Source organism: Microcebus murinus, chromosome 2 (assembly GCF_040939455.1).
Source record: "Microcebus murinus isolate Inina chromosome 2, M.murinus_Inina_mat1.0, whole genome shotgun sequence".
In the NCBI taxonomy this organism is placed as follows: Eukaryota; Metazoa; Chordata; class Mammalia; order Primates; family Cheirogaleidae; genus Microcebus; species Microcebus murinus.
The window spans coordinates 71,283,577-71,305,987 of NC_134105.1; the positions used below are offsets into that span (position 1 = coordinate 71,283,577).

The 22,411-nt window shown below is 36.4% G+C and overlaps 1 protein-coding gene across 6 annotated transcripts in view; it reads right to left on the reverse strand.

The window, feature by feature from the left end:
- Nucleotides 1-11,605: 11,605 nt before the first annotated feature.
- Nucleotides 11,606-22,411, reverse strand: part of KYAT3 (kynurenine aminotransferase 3) — a 45,693-nt gene continuing 34,887 nt past the window's right edge. For 5 of the 6 annotated variants that reach the window (XM_075999784.1, XM_075999787.1, XM_075999782.1 and 2 more), the window contains 5 exons: nucleotides 21,652-21,741; nucleotides 21,049-21,235; nucleotides 15,774-15,847; nucleotides 15,418-15,504; nucleotides 12,693-13,841 (listed from right to left, as the gene is read on the reverse strand). In XM_075999784.1, the coding sequence (XP_075855899.1) occupies nucleotides 13,779-13,841; nucleotides 15,418-15,504; nucleotides 15,774-15,847; nucleotides 21,049-21,235; nucleotides 21,652-21,741 (501 nt within the window). In that variant the 3' untranslated portion in view covers nucleotides 12,693-13,778. Of the gene's footprint in view, nucleotides 11,822-12,692; nucleotides 13,842-15,417; nucleotides 15,505-15,773; nucleotides 15,848-21,048; nucleotides 21,236-21,651; nucleotides 21,742-22,411 lie in introns of those variants that run through there. The other variant, XM_075999783.1, reaches the window with a different exon arrangement.

Sequence of the window (22,411 nt, forward strand, 5' to 3'; positions counted from 1 at the left end):
AGGCACGTCCTTTAACTCTTCAGTGCAAGGAGTAATAGTATCTGCCTTGCATACCCTTTTAGAATTGGCAAGAGATGAAACAAAACCATGTGAGTGCACTATGTACACGAGAGGCACGAAGATATGAGGCCTGCCCTGATCTTTTTTTTCACAGCCTTTGCAAATTTGGCTGATAGCTAAGTAGAGAGAACTTATCAGAATGTCTAGATACTGCAGAAGGTCCCTGGATTTATTCATTAGGGAAACTAACATCAAAATAGTAACAATAACAAAAACAACAACATTTTGGTGACAACAAATCAATCTTAACAATGTGGAGATTGGAAGAGTGAGGGTGTTCCATGGTTTCTATGGGAATGAGAACTTAGAATATAGTGACTGTTTTGTTCATTTGGGGGTGGGACTTAAAAGCCACTGAGCAAGCACAGCATTGTTTTCTTGAGAAGGTGGGAACTGCTAGCCTCTTTAGAAAGAACAAGGAGTGTGAAAGGCAGGAATTTAGAAACTGAATCTAGATGGGGTTGAGGGAGGATGATTTCTTTCTTTCTTTTTTTTTTTCAGTTATCTGTAATTTAAAGACTTGATTATATTCTTGTGGGTTTTTTCCCCTCGGTTAATATTTGGAAAAGTTTCAAAAATGCCAACCCATTTTCAGCTGTGCCACGTACAACCAGGAAAGGGCTTGGAGGTGTTCCACCCCAATCCAGTAGAGGTTTCATGGTAGAGCATCTTAGCTTGGAAGAAGAGGAGAGGGCAACTAGACATCTCTTGAGGATCAAGAACAAGGATCTGGCACCTAGTGGATTCCTGGTAGGCATTCAATAATGTTTACTGAAGGAAGAAATTGAAACTCCAGAAGAAGGAGGCAGAGAAACTGGTTAAATTACTCCTGTCCCAACTGGAAAGCTTCTTATCTGTCATAACCTTGTAAAGATTTCTTTTATATTAAAATAAAGGCAGCTTAAGTAAGCCATTCCTTTTCTTTTGTTAGTATAGCATTGACAATTTATGAAGCATTTAAATCAGTATTATCCCATTTAATCTTTATTTCTGATCCTGAGATTAACACACACACACACACACACACACACACACACACACACACACACACACACAGAGCTGGGTTTTATCAGCTAAGAATCAATGACCTAGACTAGCATTTACCAAAACTTCTAGTATATATCATCACTTTTATTTAAATCAATTACATAAATTAAGATAATGTAATTAAATCAATTGTTTACATTAATTCATCTTTTTTAACTTAGAAATTTATTTGAAAATTTTATATCTCTACTGTGAAATCACAACTTAATGTGCTAGTTATAGTTCCTCTAGAGTATAATATGATTTACATGCCTAGTAAATGATTAAAAAGTACTCGTGATTACATAGATTTATCCTTTAAAAAAACTTTATTGAGATATAATTACATATCATAAAATTCACCTGTTTAAATGTCAATGATTTTTTAGCAATTATACTGGGTTGTACAACCATCCCCACAATCCACTTTTAGCACATTTCCATCATCCCAATAAGATCATTCACATCCATTTACAGTAAATGCTCATTCCACTCCTACCCTCAGGAACCACTAATCTACTTTCTGTGTCTATAGATTTGCCTTTTCTGAATTTTTTATATAAATGGAATCATATGTTGTCTTTTGTGTCAGGATTTTTTCACCTGGCATGATATTTTGGAGATTCCTTAAATTTACCTTATGGTCTCACTTTTGGAAATATTGATATATAAGTGTCTATTTTTTTTTTTTTTTTTTGAGACAGAGTCTCACTTTGTTGCCCAGGCTAGAGTGAATGCCGTGGCGTCAGCCTAGTTCGCAGCAACCTCAAATTCCTGGGCTCAAGTGATCCTCCTGCCTCAGCCTCCCGAGTAGCCAGGACTATAGGCATGCGCCACCATGCCTGGCTAATTTTTTTTTATATATATTAGTTGGCCAATTAATTTCTTTCTATTTATAGTAGAGACGGGGTCTCGCCCTTAGCTCAGGCTGGTTTCGAACTCCTGACCTCCAGCAATCCGCCCACCTCGGCCTCCCAGAGTGCTAGGATTACAGGCGTGAGCCACTACGCCTGGCCTTAATAACAACATTTAAAAGTAGAACTAATATTCTCTCCACTCTTCTCTAGATAAATGTCAGTTATTGATGGTGAATATGGTAAATGACAGAGTTTCCAAGTTTAGCTTCGGTAGTTTGAGCAGTGCTGTTTTTTGCAACATGTGGTCTTGCAAGAGGATTGGCCTGTCTCTGTTGACCAATCTTGGCTTCTAAATTGCAAGCACTCTCATCATTTCATCTAATTGGTTGCAGTAGACATCTTATGTCATTGATTGACCAGGTTTCATGAAGTGTAGTGGCTATTATCAGCCTGGATCACCAAACAAACACCATTAGCTTTCCTGGATGAATATTCAGTTTTGGACTGTGTTTCAGCACTTCATCTCTATCCAACCATTGTGCCGAATGCTTGCAATTGTCAAAAAGATTCCATTTCTCATTACCCATAACAATATGGTGTAGAAATGGTTCACCTTCATGTCATGACAGCAAAGAAAGGCAAACTTCGAGACGATTTCTCTTCTGATGCTCATTTAATTCATGTGGTACCCATCTATCCAGCTTCTTTGCCTACCCAATCTGTTTTAAATGGTTCAATATTGTTGAGATAGTCACGTCAAACCTTGCTGCTAATTCACGCATAGATTAAGATGGATTTGCTTCCACTACAGCTTTCAGTTCACCCTTATCCACCTTGGTCTCAGGTCACCCGCATGGCTCATTTTCAAAATCAAAATCACTAGAAGGGAACTTCTCAAACCATCGACATAGTGGGCGTTCATTAGCCACATCCTTCCCAAACTTTGTTATTTCCAGTCATCTGCACTGCATTGGTTCCACGACGGAACTCATGTTAAAAAATACCACAAACTTTTTGCTTATCCATGGTTTCACAAAAATTGCTCCAAAGAAAAAACTTGAAAGATAATCACAAGCCAAACCATGTGTTTGAAAGAATGAGGATGTACCTTCACAATAAAAATAAAACAAGAAGTATCAAAGCGAAATGTCAGAGATATCAACTGTCAAACTTAGTACTTAAGGAACTCGGACATTCCATACTTAACCTGATAGTTGAGTTGTTTGAAGTAGGCCTGAGGTCCTCACATTCATTCTCTTTCCTACCTCCTGACACAGAACTTCAGACCTCCTCTTTTTACTTAAGGAAAATCCTTTAGCCTTATCTTGTCAGGCAAGTATTATTTCTCCTTTAAAGGCTTAGAGAGGTTGACTAGGTAAATTTCCCAGAGTCACATAGTAAGTTAGTGGTAGAATTCACAGCCAGAAGTAACTGACTCAAATTTTCCCACCTCTACGCATACATACCATGTAACTTACTGCAAAACTGTATTTTTAGGCCCAAATTAACTGTGCTATGGAAATACAGATATTTGCAGATGTGTTCACTATCTTTTTGATTCCTTAATAAGGGCTATAAAGCTTTATTTAAATTTAGGTAGAAGTAACAATAAAAACTAGAAATCATGATATTAGGAATATAGGAATACCTCATATAGTACTTATTATATGCCAGGTACTATTTTAAAGCTTTGTGTAGATTAACTCATATAATCTTCCCAACAACTCTATGAGTTGAGTGCTATTATTGTCTCCATTTCATAGATGGAGAAACTGAGGTACTAAATGGTTAAGTTACTAGCCTAAAGTCATATAGCTAGTAAATGGCAGAGCTGGGATTGGAACCCTGGCAAATTGGCTCGAGAATCTATGAAGTATGCCTCCTAATATCAACTTAATATACAGAAATATAGATTTACAGATTTTAAGATCAATAAATGGATCCATGTTATTCAGCTGAACTTTGCAGCAAAAAATGAAAAAAATAAACAAAACAAAGCAAAAAAATAGATGGATTCAACAAGCACAGTAATTGCAGCAATGACTCTTGGTTTTATGGGGGCAGCTGTAATCTAAAATATGCTAGCCAGTTGTCTGCACAAGGACACTTGTGTTAGTCAGATCATGTGCTACCTAAACTGAAATGCACCTGGCTCATATCCCACTGCTAAATGTACTTGTATATGTGATCCTGAATTTAACTGTTCTATTTGTTTGTTTATTGATTTATTTAAAACTGTGGTCCCCGAGTATTGGCAGCTTGTCCTCCATTTGAGAATAAATCCAGCTTTTTCACTAGAAAAAGCCAGCATGTTTCCAAGTGCTGGATTTTTTAATAAAAACAAAATACAAGAAAATAAACAACCTCAAAGGGGTTCACATTAATAGCTTGTGAGTTTTAAAGTTAATATTTTTTTCCAAAAAGATACCATTTTGCATTAAATATGTGACTTCAAAAGTTTTGCCACACTATTTAATGTTGTCTTACTATATGTCTTGAAGTTAATATTTTCCCAAAGTAACACATTTTCTCATCTTATGTAAAAAAACATGGGAAAATAAATGATAGAGACTACAACTTTCTAAAAACGTTTTTGAGTACATTTATTTCAGTCTAGATAATATTTGTCTTTAAAATCCTATTAATCAGGGCTCTGATGAACTACTGGGAGAAAATGAAAAGGTGGAACATGTTCATATTCATGTGACCTGTTACTAGATAACCTTCTTAAAGACTGAATTTTAGCATTTGATTTTTATTGCTTCCACAAAAATCACAAGATAAAAGCCTTTTTGTGTAAAATGAGCACCTATATGCAAATTATCTCATATTATTTGAATTTTAAATTAAAACTCTGAAAGTGTTAAATATTAATTGTAAAGTATGGCCATGTGATGAGAATATAAAACTGCTTCTCTCATTACTGTCATGTATTGCTCACAGTATTATAAACTGACACAACCTTTTTAGAAAGCAATTTGGCAATACTCCAAAAGTGATTTAGCTGTTAAAGCCTCTTGAACCGGTAATCCCACTTCTCAGATGTGGAGTAAGGAAATAAGCTAAAATGTGGGGTACTATATACCTGAAGATGCTCATTGCAATGTTATTTATAATAGAAAATGGAAAGCAAGAAATGCTAAAAATAGAAAACTTATAACTTTAATTTTAATGTTGTAAAACAGGAAGCAACCTTTAACAAAAGGTTCCTAATGTCTTAGTGCAATATAAGTGTTGAAAGCAACCATGTACCAAGGACCTTTTCTAACCAATGCTTTCCCAAGGCTGATTCTGTTGCTTCAGATGCTTGAAAGTAAACTACAGTGAGCTCACTGAGGGCTGAAGCATCTGAATTTTTTCTTTGGACCTTTGTGATAGTAGACATTCATATTGAGTGTAGACACACATATTGCTTTGTGTGATTTCTTGGTGCATTGAATGAAAGAATGTATTTACAAACATCAACATTTAGACCATTCTTCAAAATAATTAAGCCAAATTACTGAATTTTACCAAGTTTTCCTCATTATAGCTAGCTTTGTCTTTTATGTCTTTTTCCTTAGTATTTTCTTTCTTCTAAAAATTTTTCTATTGTACTTGCTTATTCTCATTATTTTCTGACCTTTCCTACTTAGGATTTTGCTCTTTCATATTAACAAGATGAAAGGACATTGCCCCACACTCTTAGGAGGTGAAACATTTGCCACCCATTGTCCTACCACTGATCTTAGCCACAATGGGTAGTATCTGCTCTGTGTCTTATGTTCAGATATCACGGGAGTCCAAGCTATTATTAGTAGTATTATTATCATCTAAGCATTAACAATTCACTCACTACTAAACCAAGTCTCTTAATGAGTATATTGAATGACATAAGCAATTCCCCTACACAGTTTAATAAAGGTGGCATTTGGTTCACTTTCAATTACAAGGGTACTTTTATTGGATTGAGTTTTCTCAAGTTAAAAAAAATTAAAGTTGACCATAGAAAGCTACTTTTATAGTACTCTCATCAAATGCTCACTCATATTTGCTCTTCCAGTTGTCCAGTTATCTTAAACTCTGGCTGTAGTCTTACATTATTATCTATTTTGCAACTGAGGGGTAGGTTATATATTTCTGCTTTTCTTTCATGTGGAAGCTAATGCTAAAAAAAGTATTTTCCCCAAACCCATGATCAATAGCAGTTTACAAAAAGAGAACCCAAGAATTCCCCACTAAGGTAAATCTCTTTTATATGTACAAATCTCAAAATATAAAATAACTAGACATATTTGGTTCTTTCAGATTTTCATAAAATTATTTCAGAGTAATGTGATATGAAATATACTTCATGGTAATGAAACTTTAGTTTTCTTGCTTTCAAACAACTTAACTACATGATAGATTCTACCTTTGAGTACTTTTATTTGCAACTTAAAAGTATTTGGATTTATTCATATGGAAATATACTCTTTCACTTAATTTATTATAAGAGAAAGCTTATGTGACTTCTTAAGATCTTTTGAGCATTGTGAACTGCTACTTCCATTTCAAAATGAGCACTGTGAACTGCTACTTCCTGAACAAAAGGCTACACCAGAAAACTGCAATGGGACATCAGTGCTGTATCCACACAGGTGGTCATTCCAACTTCTCAAACTCCTCCCCACCTTAGCACCTGGGCCAGAAGAAGGTGATGTTTACAGCACAAGTGACACTACCATTGTTGCAATTGTATAAGCAAGCACAGGACCTGCCAGTGTTTTTTTTTTAACAACTAGGGCCTGGAATCAGGAGCTTCAGGGGTCTGCTTGGTACTTTTTTTTACTGTGGCTGAGCTGGTACCCAAGTTGCAAACCAAAGTCCTCTGAACTCTTCCCTTTCCTTTCCCCAAGTGGAAGAAGACTCCCTGAGCTGGCTGCCTGGAGTTGGGGAGGCATGACACGGTCACTGGCTTGACCACTGCTGCTGGTGTCTCACTGGGTTACATGCACGCCAAGTCCACTGGCTCCAAGCCAGCACAGCTGCAAGAATTGCCCAAGGACGGTGGCCTGTGTGGCTCAATTGCCTTATGAATTTATTCCAGGCCCCAGTACACTTTTTGTTAGCCAGTTTTGGGGTAGCCAGAACTTGGGTTTTGGGACAGAGGATTTCCCTCTGGCCAGGCTGGTCTTGGGTGCTGGCATCATTTTGTTCTGTGCAGTGTTCCCCTGTGACTAGGCGGCCCTGAAGTTCCAATGAAAAGGCACTCCTTTCTCCTTTCCCCAGGCACAAAGCTTCTCTCTCTACTTGGCCCACTGGCACAGCACTTCTGGGGGACAGGGAAGGGGTGGTATAAGCCAGTGAACCCCAACCTTTTTGGCACCAGGGACCAGTTTCACGGAAGACATTTTTTCCATGGGGGTGGGGGACAGTCTGTAAATACTGATGAAACTTAGCTTGCTTGCCTGCCGCTCACCTCCTGCTATGCAGCTTGTTGGGTTCCTAAGTTTCATGGAAGACAGTTTTTCTACAGATGGGGTGTGGTGGTGGGGGGCCGGGGGCAGCAGAGCTCAGGTGGTGACGTGTGGCCCGGTTCCTAACAGGCCACGGACCAGTACCGGCCCCGAGGTTGGGAACCACAGGGGTAAGCAATGCAAGATCTTCTTTTCTGCCCTCTTCAGTGCCTCTTTCCTTTATAAAATGTTAAAATCAGGGACTGTGATTGCTCACCTGATTTTTAGTTCTTCTGAAGTTGCTTCCTTGAGTAGATAGTTGTTGAATTTGCTGTTTGTATGGAGGGATGACCGCTGGAAGTTTCTATTTGGCCATCTTGCTCTGCCCTCCTCCCCCAAGATTTCTTTTAAATCTATTTTTGTTTTATTTACATAAACAGATCACATTCAACAGTCTATCTGGGTTTTTTTCTTTTCAGGTAACACAGTTGAACTAATTCTTTGATTAGATACCATAACCTATTTAATTACAGCTCTAATAATGGAGGAATTGGCTATTTCCAGTTTTGTGGATGAACACTTATATGTTCAAAGGGTACATACCTAGCAATAGAATCAGGGCATCAAAGGGCATGTTCAAATTACATTCTGTTCAATATTGTGAAATTGCCCTCCAGAAATGTTGCACCAATTTATACTCACGCCAATAGTATTCCTAGGAAGGTGTCTAATTTCCCCATGTTTGGACAGCATGGGCTGAAACATCCTCTCAATATCATTGTAGACCTAGAAACAGACCCTGTTTAGAAATATCTATATACCAGTCAAAAGGGAGATGGATGTACCAGTCCTGGCTTTTATTTTTTATTTATTTAATTTTATAATTTTTAATGCTTTATTTATACAAACATTAATGCAAAAACATTGCTAAAATGCATATCAGTACCTCTCCTGTCATTTCTTTCTTTCTTATTTTTTTTTTTTTGAGACAGAGTCTCGCTTTGTTGCCCAGGCTTAGGATGAGTGCCATGGCGTCAGCCTAACTCACAGCAACCTCAAACTCCTGGGCTCAAGTAATCCTTCTGCCTCAGCCTCCCGAGTAGCCAGGACTACAGGCATGTGCCACCATGCCCAGCTAATTTTTTCTACATATATTTGTTGGCCAATTAATTTCTTTCTATTTATACTAGAGATGGGGTCTTGCTCTTGCTAGGGCTGGTTTCGAACTCCTGACCTCGAGCAATCTGCCCACCTCGGCCTCCCAGAGTGCTAGGGTTACAGGCGTGAGCCACCGTGCCCGGCCCTCTCCTGTCATTTTATATGCCCCTTCCCTATTTTGTTTTTCTCCTTAGCACATAAAAAGTACTGTATCTTTGACTTACTTATCGTCTTGTTTCCCCCATGGGAATGTAAGTTTTGTGAGGGTAAGGATTTTTGTCTTTTTTGTTCACTTTTGTATCCCTAGCACCTGGAACCATGACTGGCACATAGTAAGCATCCAATAATTATTTGCTGAATAAATTAATTATAAAACAAGATGAAAATATATCAATACATGAGTAAAAATGAGCAAAATTCCTTCCTTACCAACATCTTCAGCCACAGTGACCACAATTCTATTCCCTTTCCCAAAGTTAACCTCTATTTTCAATGAGTGTGCATCCTTCTAGATCTATTTCATATGGATTTACATATGAATAATTGTGGAAAAATTATATATATACACAATAGAAAAATAGAATATAGAGATATTACTGTCATGCATTTATTTTATATTTAAGAGGTTATTATATGCTTAAGAGTTATTCTGTTAAGTTTTTTTCCACTTGATATTATTTTTATTTTTTTGAGACAGAGTCTCACTCTATCGCCCCAGCTAGAGTTCAATGGTGTCATCAGAGCTCAAACTCTCCAGCTCAAGCGATCCTCCTGCCTCAGCCTCCTGAGTAGCTGGGACTGCTGGCCTTGTCACTATGCTTGCTTAATTTTTCTATTTTTAGTAGAGATGGGATCTCGCTCTTTCTCAGGCTGGTCTTGAACTCCTGACCTCAAGTGATCATCCTGCCTTCGCCTCCCAGAGTGCTAGAATTACAGGCATGAACCACCACACCTGGCCTTAATATTTCTTTGAGATAATTTATTGGCTTTACAGAAAGTTCCTCCTCATTCATTTATTCATTTTAACTTCTACTTAGCCTCACATATTTTAGAAGTACCTTTATTTATCCCTTCTCATATCCATGGGCATTTAGATTGTCTTCAACCATTCCTGACTTTTAAAATAGCAAATTCCCGAGCTTTTGTGAGTGTGTAAACATGTGTGCATGTGCATATGTGTATATGTACTCCATAGCTTAACTATACCTTGCAGACCACTACTCTACTGAATCTAATCGTCTTGGAGCCCCAGGAATTGAGTGCAATTTTGAATCCTGTATCCTACTACCATTGGGCTTCCAGGGGTCAGACACAGTTCCACATTGTTGACTAGCTAAAGCCCAAGCAAAGATGCTTCAGAAGCCTGGTCGAAGGGACCCTGAAACATGCTAACTGTAGTCTGCAGTTTTAGGAACAATCTTTGCCACTTCAGAAAATCATTAATAAGTGAAAGATATTGCCCAAGGAGAGGCCTGTGGTTAAAAACAAAACAATAGCAACAACAAAAATAATGGTGTTCTGAGGGCCAAATTCAATTGGCAGAAAATCATTCATTCAAAAACCACTTACTGAGTGTATACTATATACCAGACTCTGCTCTAGGTACTGGGGATATAGCAGTAAACAGAATAGTAAAAATCCACGTCCTCATGGAACTTGTATTTGGAAGGGTGATAGACAAGTTAAATAAGAAAAACATATTGTGAGCTAGATGATGGTTAGTGGTGAGAAGAAAAATAAGGCAGGAAAAGGGATGGGGAGAGCCAGGATTTACAACTTTACACAGGAGGTCAGATGGTTGTCCCGAGGTGATAATGGAGCTAAGATCTGAAGTGGTGAGGGGGATGCTGGGGCAGAAGCATTCCAGGCAGCGAGTGCAAAGGGCCAATCTGGAGTGTGCCTGGTGTTCTAGGATAGGCAAGGAGGACAGGGTGGGCACTGTGGGGGGAGAGTAGGAGACAAGGTTAGAGAACAGGGGTTAGGTCATGCAGGGACTTGAAGGTCATGGTGACAAATTTGGCTTTTACTCTAAGTGAGACAGAGTCATTCAAGGGTTTTCAGCAGAGAAGTGTCATGAGTCCTTTACAATTATCACTTCTAAGCATGGAGCATGGACAGTTTTGTTTTACAAGGAGAAAGACATTCTAGAGAGAAGAATTTTAGAAAGCTGAATGGTTTTCGTGAGTTTTGTACTCTTTCATGCATGTACTGGTTAGTAGAATGCTTAAGAACAATTATAAAAATAGTGTTAAAATAAGTCATCTCAGGGATTTATACAGAAAACGGAGTTATGGTGTTTAGAAGAATATAGCTCTGAGGTTTCAGTTAAAGTAGGATGTTTATACTTTTAATGCATGATTAATGAGAGTTTATGAAAAAAATACTTCAGACAGGATGACTACTCTCACTGACAAAAGGACAAAATGTTATCTTCTTAACCATGAGATTTTTGCCGCAAATGAAAGTCTTTTACCATTATAAGAAAGAAAGGCTGTATCTAAATGTAAAGGAAAGTAGCAGCTGTATAATATCATGAAGTTAATATTGATTAGAAAATCCAATTATTTTTACAATTTATTCTGATGTATCCCAAGACAGCTGTTTGTCAGCAGGTGAACTTCCTATTTAATTGGCATGATTGAGTAATTAGATGTATTCTCAGAGCAGCAATAAAAGGAAATTCTCATGTCTCAGTAACGTGGTTGAGGGTTTTGTTATGTTTTGTTTTACCCTTGGGTTTATCCAACTGAGACCAAGGAGACTCTTTGTTTTATCTGGGAATAATTTTTAATTTAAAATATTTGGTAATTGTGTGGTTATATAATTACTTTCATCATAGGAATTATGGGAAAAGTTCATGAGTTTGACAAAAACTTGTGATAATTTGCCCTTCTCTCATACTAAATCCTTCAGGGCCTCACCATTTTCTTCTGGGCTCTCACAGGAGCCTTCTAATAGGCCTCTCTCTCTGCCTCCAGGCCTTTCCCTCAGGCCAACTTATCTTCTAGAAGAGAAATTTGATCTTTGTACCATATAACCTATATCAAATTGTAATACATTTATCTATAAATAACAAAAAACTCTTAGTGGTTTAAACAAATAGGGTTTTTTGTTTGTTTGTTTGTTTGTTTTTTATCTCACCCATCACAAAATGTAGGGGGTTAGGTATAGTGGCTTCAAAATGCTTCCAGGGTTCCAGTCTCTTCCATCTTTCTGCTCTGCCCTCCTTAGAATGTAAGCCTTCACTCTCATGCTAGTTGCTGCATGAATGCAAGACGGCTGCTGCACCTCCAGGTCTCACTTCTACATTCCAGGCAGGAAGAAGGTAGAGGGTGGAAAGGGCAAAAAAGACAAAAATGCTTGAGTAGGACTTTGTATTTTATCTTTCTCCATGAAGGGAAGCCTTTCTCAGGAACTTTTGACTAATTGCAAAGGAAGCTGAAGAATTGGGCACTTTGGCTTATTAGCCTTAATAGAAGTTGTCAAAGGAGAAGGTGGATATTATTGATTTTAGATAGCCATACCATAGTTTTTGCCAAACGCTGCGTACTGTGGCCCACATAAAATTAACCATGGTTTAGCACCTAAATAGAGCATGCCTGAACATCAGGAAGGTAGAGAGAAAAAGGATCATCTGAGAAATTGGTTCAGTGACTGGATCTTTGAGTCAGAAAGAATGCATGGGAAAGATAAAGCTGGAGTGGTGAGCAAAGGCCCTATCATGTAGGGTGTTGTAGGCCCTTTCTGTGCAGAGCAGTGGAGAGTAATGAAGGGTTTTAAGTCACTTAAGATGCTTGCCCATCCATTTCCTCCCATCTTCATTCTGTCCCTTCTTCCAACCAATGTAGTTTGTGTGGTTTGACCCCAGATTGGCCTAAGACACTTAGCATGTCTAATTCCTTTGGCCACAGGTATTAGTTCAGGGATGGGCTAAAAAGACACAACATACTATTTGCTAGAGCTTCTGGGAAAGTGTCCTCTTTTGTTGTATTTGCTAGTGTGACTATATGATGCTCAGAAACTGCTCAGCCATGTGGCTATCACAAGAGGGGGCAGCCTGAAGGGAATACTGACACACAGAAGACAGGGCTACAACATGGCACTCAGTGACAATTATATTCTGAGTCCTGGATCCAGCTGTAACTGAAACTAGACTGTCCCTTAAATCTTCAGGTAAGACTGAAAATTCCCTTTTATTTTATTTAAACATATATGACTTAGGCTTTCTATAACTTGCAACATGAATATTCTTAATTAATATATGTAACATGATCACATTTGCATTTTAGAAAGATCATTTGGTCTACAGGGATAATGGATTGCAAAGCACAAGGCAGGAAGACCTGTCAGGAAGTTGAATACTAATCTAGTCGAGAGATGATATTGGCTTGCACATAGTGGTGGTGGGGGTGGGGGGTGCAGAGAGAATTGATGGATTTAAGGGATAGTTAGGATAGTACACAGGGGGCCTACTTGGATGTGGGGAGAAAAGCCAGAAGAAAAAGTTAAGAATGATTTCTGTCTTCTGACTTGAGCTACAGGATTGGTGGAGTCATCCACTGAGGGGAAGAGACAAGAGTGCCCAAGGAGTGTGTGGCTGAAGTAGAGTGGAGGGGAAGATCCCCAGAGGTGAGGAGGTCAAGGTACGGAAAGCCTTAGGTTATCCATGTGGACCTTGAAGCCACTCCAAAGCAGTACTTGGGATAGAGAGGCAAACCTGTGAGCAAAGTTCAAGGCCACTGGTAAATGAAGGGGAGGAAAGGAGAAGTGGGTAGACAAAGCAGATATATGGGGTAGAGGGGTATAACTGGGTAGGAGTTTTCATACAACTGTGGAGAAGTGAAACTGGCTAATATCAGGTGAGTGAGTACTATTTGCTAGGCTTTCCATACATTAGTCTATTTAATCCTCAAAAATAACCTTTATATGAAACAGATGGTATTTTTACCCCCCTTTTATAACAAGGAAACTAAGGAACAGAGAGGGTAAGCATCTCAGTTCTTATCCACAATGCTATGCTGATTCTCATAAAATGATAGTGGCAAGTGTTTTACTACATGTCAACTGAAAATTAAAATCAGACCTCCTGAATATTGTTAGGAGTAGGGTTAACTTCTTTGGAAAAACAAAAGAAATATTTATTTCAATGCCATTTGTACCGAAATATTTGTTTTTCAACATTCAGCAGGTGGCAGCACTAAGTAGAAATTTCATACTAGGTCATCTAATAGAAAAGAAACACTGACCCATTCTGCACATATCAAGACTTCTGCACATTCCATGCTTTGATGATTTTTTCAGCAGCATCCAGTGTGCTATCTTTCTGTAAATTAATGAAATAATCATCATCTTTACATATCAGCATAAATTCAAGATGAAGCAAAGATTTAAATATAAAAAATACAAATCATAATAGCACTATATGAAGATTTAAGTGAATATCTGATCTCAGGCATAGAAAAACTTTCAAGGTGAAAATGCAAAGGCAGAACCTCGAAGAGGAAAACAGTTCATGAAATGAGTTATAATTTCAAAATCAAGTCAAAGAGTACAGAAAAATAATAGTTGTCTGCTCTGCCCCTTCCCACCCCTTCCTAGTAACCCCTCCCTCCTCCAAGATAACCTTTTATGGCAATTTCTGATTTTAGTTCTAATGGCTACCACTAAAATATAAGAAATATGCTTATGCTTCTATTTCCTTCTTTGTGAACTTCACATATTAACCACTATACCTATACTTTGCTCCGAATAAGGAAAATTTAGTTCATTCACACTACTCTGTTCTCCCCTTTCAAAGTTTCAGTTATAATTTCTGAAAAAGAACCCACCTGTTTTTTGACTATGAAATACATACATATGTTATAAAATTAAACTGAAAGGTAAACAGTAAAAATCCAGCCTTCTCTTCTTCTTCTACTTCTCTACTTTTCTTTCTATTTCCTGTCTACCAAAATGATTCAGTCTGAAAGCCAATAGGTGAGGCTGAGCAAAGTGGGTGTCCATGTGTAGGGGGCCAGGGCATGATATAGCCAGAGTGGGGCATCACTTCAGTTTTTTCCTGCCAAAGTGCATAACCTGAAGCTAATCAGGAGGAAAGGTCAACCTTAAATGAAGGACTTTCTTCAAAATAACTGGCTAATAATTTTCAAAAGTATCAAAATCATGAAAGTCAAAGAAAACTGAGAAACCTTTCCAGATTGAAGGACATATGACAACTAAATGCAATGCATGATTCTGATCTGGATTGATTGACATGATTATGGCTTGAATTTATTTATTGGTTTGTTAGTTAGAAAAAGGACATTGTTGGGATAATGAGTGAAACTTGAATTAGATCTGAGGATTAGATGGAATGATATATTAATGTTAACTTCTTGATTTTGAGGGTTATATTGTGGTTTGAGATGAGAATGTCCCTGTTTGTGAAGAATACAGAATAAAGTATTTGGGGGTGATAGGAGCATCATCAGTAATTAAGTTAATGACTTTGAAATGGTTCAGAAAAAAAGTTATTGAATCTTTTATATTGAGAGCTTTTTAAAAAAAAAATTTTTAAAGTAAGTTAGCATCTCCCTATGTCCCTTGGTAACTCAGTTTTCCTCCCCAAAGGCAACACTGGGATTTTATTAATATTATGTGTCCTTCTGGAGATACTCTAGGCATTTATAAGCATCTGTCTCTCCACCTACGTGTTTTCCTTTTTATATACAAATGATGGCATTCCATACAAACTGTTCTGCTCTGTGATTTCAGCTTATGTGCTGTCACTACATGGAGAGCTGCTTCATTCTTTTACTGATATGAGCATATCATTTTTAGCAACAGAAAAAAACCCCAGTGCTTTATCAATAGAAATGAGAATATTATAAATGTGTTTTTCAGTAGAACAGGGGACTTACTTTAATGAAGCAAAATCGTACAAATTTCTCAAACTGTAATTTAGTCTCTGAGTTACAGAATGCTGAAACAGGGATGGCTGATAGTTTCTGAAAAATAAATAGGAAGACATAATAAGAAAATTACTTATACTTCAAATATTAATTTTGAGATTACAGACATTAGAAACTAATAGATACTTTTAAATAGTCACAACAATTTCCAAAGAGAAAAATAGTTTTAAATTTCCCTCAAAAGCCACAAGTGGAATATCATGTAACAAAACTACATTTAATGTTTTCCAAAGCACGTCAGCAGGTTTCCTTCATAAATTAACTATAAAATATAACACAGTGTTGCAAAGGCCAATAAACATTACCTTATTTTTAATCATCCATTTCACAAATTTATAGTCATAAGGCTCATTGTCCTTCATATCAGAGAGGTCTGCATCTAGAACAACAATGAAAATTAGGTGGCCTATGAATTATATCTGAGGCAATATGTATTTCACTTAAGTCCATCAAAATTCAAAATTTTCTTCTGATTTAGACTGGTTTAAAATTTTCTCAGAAGATATTCAAAGAATATGCTAGAGTCATACTGCATGGTGGGGTGGGAAGTGAGAGAAGCTTTATTGATATGCTATGGCAGTACCCACACATACGTCTGGTTGATCATGCTTGTACATGCAGTTCTTGACACAGGAAGAGAGTAGGAAAGGAAAAGGGAAGAGGAGTGTTGCCTCTTCATCTAGAAATAAGACTCTATCTATGATCATTATTAAGGAAATAACAAGTAAATTATTTATAAAGTATTCATCAGTAATAATTATATCTCCAAACAGCCATTCATTAGATTATAACCTCCACAAAGGTAAAGTGTCCGCTTTGCAACCTAGTGTATCCTCAACCCGTAGGTCAGTGTCTAGCACGTAATAAAAAGCATATTTGTTGAATGAATAAATTAATATTATTCATTATTTATAAAGAATGTCTGTTTGGGTCTTCTAAATGTGATCCTTATTTTTTATCTCTTAATTACATATATTATGCTGTTTTTTAAATTTTAAATTTGGAGAAAAAAAACCTCAAATATGTATTCCTATTCTAACAATCTTGCTTTAGAGTCTGGGTAAGATATTTCTCTGGCATTCAATTTCAGTAATTTATATTTCATATTGTTTCAACTTTATTGACTTGTACTCTTGGATCATTTTGAATGTTCCCAAACAACTAATGTTGATGGTTACTGCAATCAATAAAATTTTACAATTTATTGCTGGAAACAAATTGAGGTGGGTATCTTACTTTTTTCTTTTATTTACAAAATACTAGTGTTTTATTTCCAAATTAACCATGTAAAAAAAGCCTTTACACAGAAGAAAATGTAACCTGTACTTCTAAAACAAAGTCTAAGCACTGATTTTACTATACCTAACGATATCTTCATTCTCTCTTATACTTTAAGGAGAATGTAAAATTTCCACATAATAATGCTAATAAAATACTACCATATGCTTACTATTAAGCATGTTACATGATCCTCTCATCTGGTTGTCACCACAATTCTGGGCAGTAGTTACAATCCTCTCTTTATAGGTAAGAAATTCTAATTACTATTTCAAGATATATGTGTGTATGTGCGCTTAATTCAGGTTTGGCCCTAACAAAAACTGCCAGCTTAAAACAATGAGACTCTAGGAGGAACAAGTTCTAGTGTTCTATACCACTGTGGTATGACTATAGTTAACAATAATATAAATTAATAATTTCAAATAGCTAGAAGGGGGATATTGAGTTTTGTCAACACAAAGAAGTGAATGTTTGAGATGATTGATTAATTATGCTAATTAACCCATCTGATCACTATATAGTATATATACTGAAACTAAATATCCCCCATGAGTAGGTATAATTATATGTAAAAATACAAAATTAAAAAAAGCTAAAGACTAATTGTAAATTATGTAAAAAGTTCTCTGTGACAAGTACACAATAGTAGTGTATTCAAGGTACAAAAGCAGCCCAGAGAAAGGAGTGATTACCTATGGGAATAGAAGGAAGAGCAGAAGGTTATTAACTAACTGTAATTGACACTGTGCTACTCTTTTTTTCTTAGAAAGCTTAGAAAAAAGGAATTTATTGCTGTGGTGCTGAAAAAGGAAAGAAGGGAATACATACAATTATAAAGGTTTTATAGTTGGAGAAGGTAGCTGAAATCTATTTCTTTTGAAATGCTTGCGTTAGAGATACTCAAAGGAACTAAACAAAGTTGTTCTTTATTGAAGAAAAGAATTTAAACCACATGCATTAGCATATTTAAGTAATCTGTGAGAATCCAAATTGGTTTTTGCATTTCCACCATCTCCTCCATAATTTTGGATCCTATTATCTCACTAGAAAAACTATAATAATCTCCTTATTTGTCATCTTGTCTTCTAATCACATGTTTCCCTTTTGAGTTCCAGGATGAAGCTCACTAGTCTGCAAAGGTGCTTAGTAGAGCAGAAAATGGATAAATTCTCTGGTTAGGAAATCGATCTCTGGGTTCAGAGGTCAGCTCTGCTACTTGGTAGTTGATTAATTTCAGTAAATTACTTAAGTCTCTATCTCATCTTTATTAATAGTTATATAATATTATAGCACTATTATAGCACCAATCTCATATGACTTTTGTGAGAGTGTGATATTTGTAAAGCTCTTAATATAATAATTACTACATCATAAATGCTCAAAAATATTAACCAGTTAGCCATTGTTATTAATTGTAAAGAGAAGTAATTACTATGTTCATGAATATTATAGTCTACTTTTATTCTTAAGCTACCATTAAATGGAAGTTTTTGTTTTTATTTTTAGCAAATGATAGGACCAACCTCTAGTACACGGAAGAATTCCCACATTGCAAATTAATCTAAGCAGACGAAAGAGTAAAATAAAACAAAAATTTTCTTCATATGTAGGAAGGTTTTATAGACATTAACATTTTTCCACATGGGTAAAGGAAGACCATAAAGGACATCTCTGTTTCTTTTTTTCCACCATCAGGAAAGGTTTTCTGGCTGGGTGTGATGGCTCAGGCCTGTAATCCCAGCACTTTGGGAGGCTGAGGTAGGGTTGCTTGAGGCCAGGAGTTTGAGACCAGCATGGGCAACATTGTGAGACAGGGAAGGGATGGGAAGAGGAAAGGGAAGGGAAGAGGCAAGGGAAGAGGGAAAAAGAAGGGAAGAGGTAAGGGAAAAGAAGGGTAGAGGGAAGGGAAGGGAAGGGAAGGGAAAGGGGAAGGGATGGGAGAAGAGAAGGAGGAAGGGGGAAGAGAAGGAGGAAGAGGGAAGAGAAGAAGGAAGGGAAAGAGAAAGGGGAAGGGAAGAAGGAAGAAAAGGTTTTCTAACTGAAATTCTTTCTGCTCCTATTATAACCACACTAGTTCAAGATCTAAGTCCTAAACTATTAATAGTATTGCATATAGGATGGATTGACTGAGGAAAGAATGGGAAACTAATTAAGAGCTTAGTGTAATACTCCAAGTTGCATCACTGTCCTTTTGATATGTAATGTCACAATGTGATAAATCTCTTTTAGAATTTACTATCTGGTAAAGTTTGGTTCCAGGAAAGAACTCTTATTTAAAAAGCTGTTAAATTTTCTTTTATCCAAGAATTATGTAACTAATTCCATTTTTCTATTTGCCTTTGGTTCCAGGAAGTTTGGTCTCAAGATAATGCTAATTATATTACCCTCAGTGAATGAAATATTTGCTTTCTCGTCATTCTATATGTCACTGATTTTTGATTTATATATCATCATTGCTATTTATATATTATTGCATAGAAGACTTTTACTATGAATAGGCTAAAATTCCGTTTGGAAGCATAGAAAGTATAAACCATTTTCTTATAAATAAAATAATTCATGTGAAAGTCTCGTGGATTTCTGATTCAAAGACAAAAATATAAATGATGACAACTGTGCTATTTCTTTTTATCATTTCATGAAATGAGCTTCACATTGAAACCCAATATGGGAAAATGCTTTCCAAACTTCAGAATATAGAACATTTTAAGGGATTTTATATACGAATGGAGCTTGGGAGCCTGCCAGTATAGCTCTCTGGCAATAGGACTCCAAGAGCCTCTGCTAGGCACCGCCTCTTCTTCTCTCACAACAAATGAAGAAATATGCTAATGAGACAGGAAAGAAAAATTTGCTTCAGTTTGAGCCTTATGTTGTGAATTCATATGGTTCCCTACTTCCTGTTGGCCCTGGGAGGTGTTCTTCCTCTTCTGTATCTCACCTGACCACACATATGAACCTAATTCTCCTCTTGGTCAGGGCTCTCCTAGAAAGTGGATAAATATCTTGGTGGGAATAACGTGGACACAGTCAGACAAGAGCCACAAGGGTGTCTGCCAGTATAAACTAGTTTCCTGTGAGAGGGACATCTGGTCATGGATCAAACTTAGGCATTGGGCTGTAGACCAGGATAAAGAAGTATCCCATAAAAGACACACTGAACATCCACAAACAACTCCCTTAGAGCCCCACCAGGGCAGGGCTAGAGTTTATAGTCACTTTCCAGAGAAAGAGACCTCAAAACCTACTTACAGGAAAATCATAACACCTTATTTCCCTGAAATCTGTGAAGATGCCAATGAAATATTACAAGAAGGAGACACTGCTAACATCAAATACGTAATATTAGAAAATTCCTATGTGAAGGATATAATGTTAAAAAATAATCACTATTTTGTTATAAAATTAAAAATTTATTCTTTCCAGCTTTATAAAATTTAGTATAAATTTAAAAAACTTCAGTTTTTCAAGTTCATTGGTATATAACTTTATTATAATAAGATTTTAAAACATTTAAAGCTACATTTAGAATGGCTGTAATTTCTGTCAGAATAAATTAGGCTTTAAAGTTCACTACTAGTAATGTTTTGTTTTTTTTAAGAAAAGTAAGTTATACATAAAGCACTATCTTAGTTCTAACCTTAGATTTGTATGACATGTCGGAATTACATATAACAGCTTTAGGTAATATAAAGACCCTTGCTTTTTGGAGACAGAACTATTTCGAATCTAGCTGTGTGACTTCAGGCAAGTTATTTAAAACTTTCTAACTCTTCTTGTCTGCAAAAATGTAGTTAATGTTTCCTTCAAAAGAGTGTTTGAGTGCTTGGTACATAGTAGATCCTTAATAAAGTTATTCTCCTTGTTTACTTCATTTCAGTATATTCTAAAATGGCAAATTCCCTGATGGCTTCAAAATTTCTAGAAATCTTATTTTTCTAATAAAATAGTATGTTTTTTTGTTAAATGAAAAGGAAACTAAAATTTAACTCAAATGAACACAGAGTACATATATCATTTCGTGTATCTGTGTTTCAAATTACACACTAGAACAGAATGACTGCAAATTCTATGTTTAATAGACTACCTAGAACAACACTAACTCCATAACCAGTTAACAAGAGGTGAAAGACCTAAAAGTAGAGATAATTGTAGAAAAAACATTGATATTGTGAAAATTCATCCTTTTCTACAGATAAAATGCTGCTGTGGCTTTGACACCAATCTTTTCTCCACAGTTCTGCTATAATTTAACACATAAGTTTCCATGTATTTGAAACAATAAAAACCTTTACAAACCTAGCAAAGACACATCAGCAATGATGAAGTATCCTCCATCAGGAACTATGGGTTTTAGGCCAACACTTTCAAGTAGACAAATTATCCGATCTCTTTTTACTTCTAACTCTTTTGGCAAAGAATTAAAGTAACACTCTGGATCATCCATGCGCTTGATGTCAATCCAAAAAGCTTGAGCCAAAGCTTCCTGTATGTTAAGATTGAAAGATGTGGAAAGGAAATATGGCCAATGTTACTTATTGCTTAGTTTATTGGTATAATAAATAAAGATAATTTGAGTTACATTATTGGCAAAAAGGTCACTCAGAAAATTACAGTTGAATTACTGTAAACCTATAAACTCTATAGATTAATGGAAGAACCTGTTACAGTTACATGATTAAATCTAATGTGAAGAACTGAGAATGAGTCATGAAATCCAAATCAAAAAAGAGGTATTATTATATAAAGATGGCATACTTGGGAACAAAAAGACATTAAAATATTTTCTGCTGAGGTGAGCTATAGAATGACTTGCTAAATCTAAGTCAGAAAAATGACCAGAGAAGTGACGAAGTTACCCCTTCACCAAAAGACCACGCTTCAACCCTGAGTTACACCTACCTGTAAAGGAGTAGCACAAGTATAAATGGTATTTTGTTGAACTGTCTGTAAATGTTTTATCAAATGATTAGGACCAATGGACCAGCCAATCTGGGAAAGGAAAAAATAAAAGAAGATTTCAAAAAATAATCTAATTGTATATACCAAATCTGAGAGAGTAGTTAAACTTAATGCAATTGTTAAATACATGCAATTCTAAAGTATTCACACTATGAAAATAGTGCAGTATTAGTACTTAGAATCATTTCAATGCTGTTCTTTTGGTGGAAAGTTTCTAGCTGGAGTCATGAAGTTCTGCCTTCAGTAGGCTAACAGAACCTGCAATCATTATTAGCCTTTTCCCTTCTTTTAATTTGCTACTTATGATATTCTGGAGGACTGAAAACTGGTAACAAAGCTTGTTTGAATTACAGATAAAAGTAACTCTGAATGAGAATGTAAGGGACCCTTCCATAATCAAAGACTTTTGATTTTATAAGCCTTATTTTTGATGCACTCTGCTTCTTAGCCATGTTCAGGAGAGCTGAGGCTCTTTCCTCCTTTTATATCTATCTCTCTGTCTCTCTGTCTCTCCCTCTGTGTGTGTGTGTGTGTGTGTGTGTGTGTGTGTGTGTGTGTGTATATATTTTAAAGACAGAATCTCACTCTATTGCCTGGCTAGAGTGCAATGGCAGCACCATAGCTCACCACAACCTCAAACTCCTGGGCTCAAGCGATCTTCCTGCTTCAGTCTCCTGAGTAGCTGGGACAACAGGTGTGA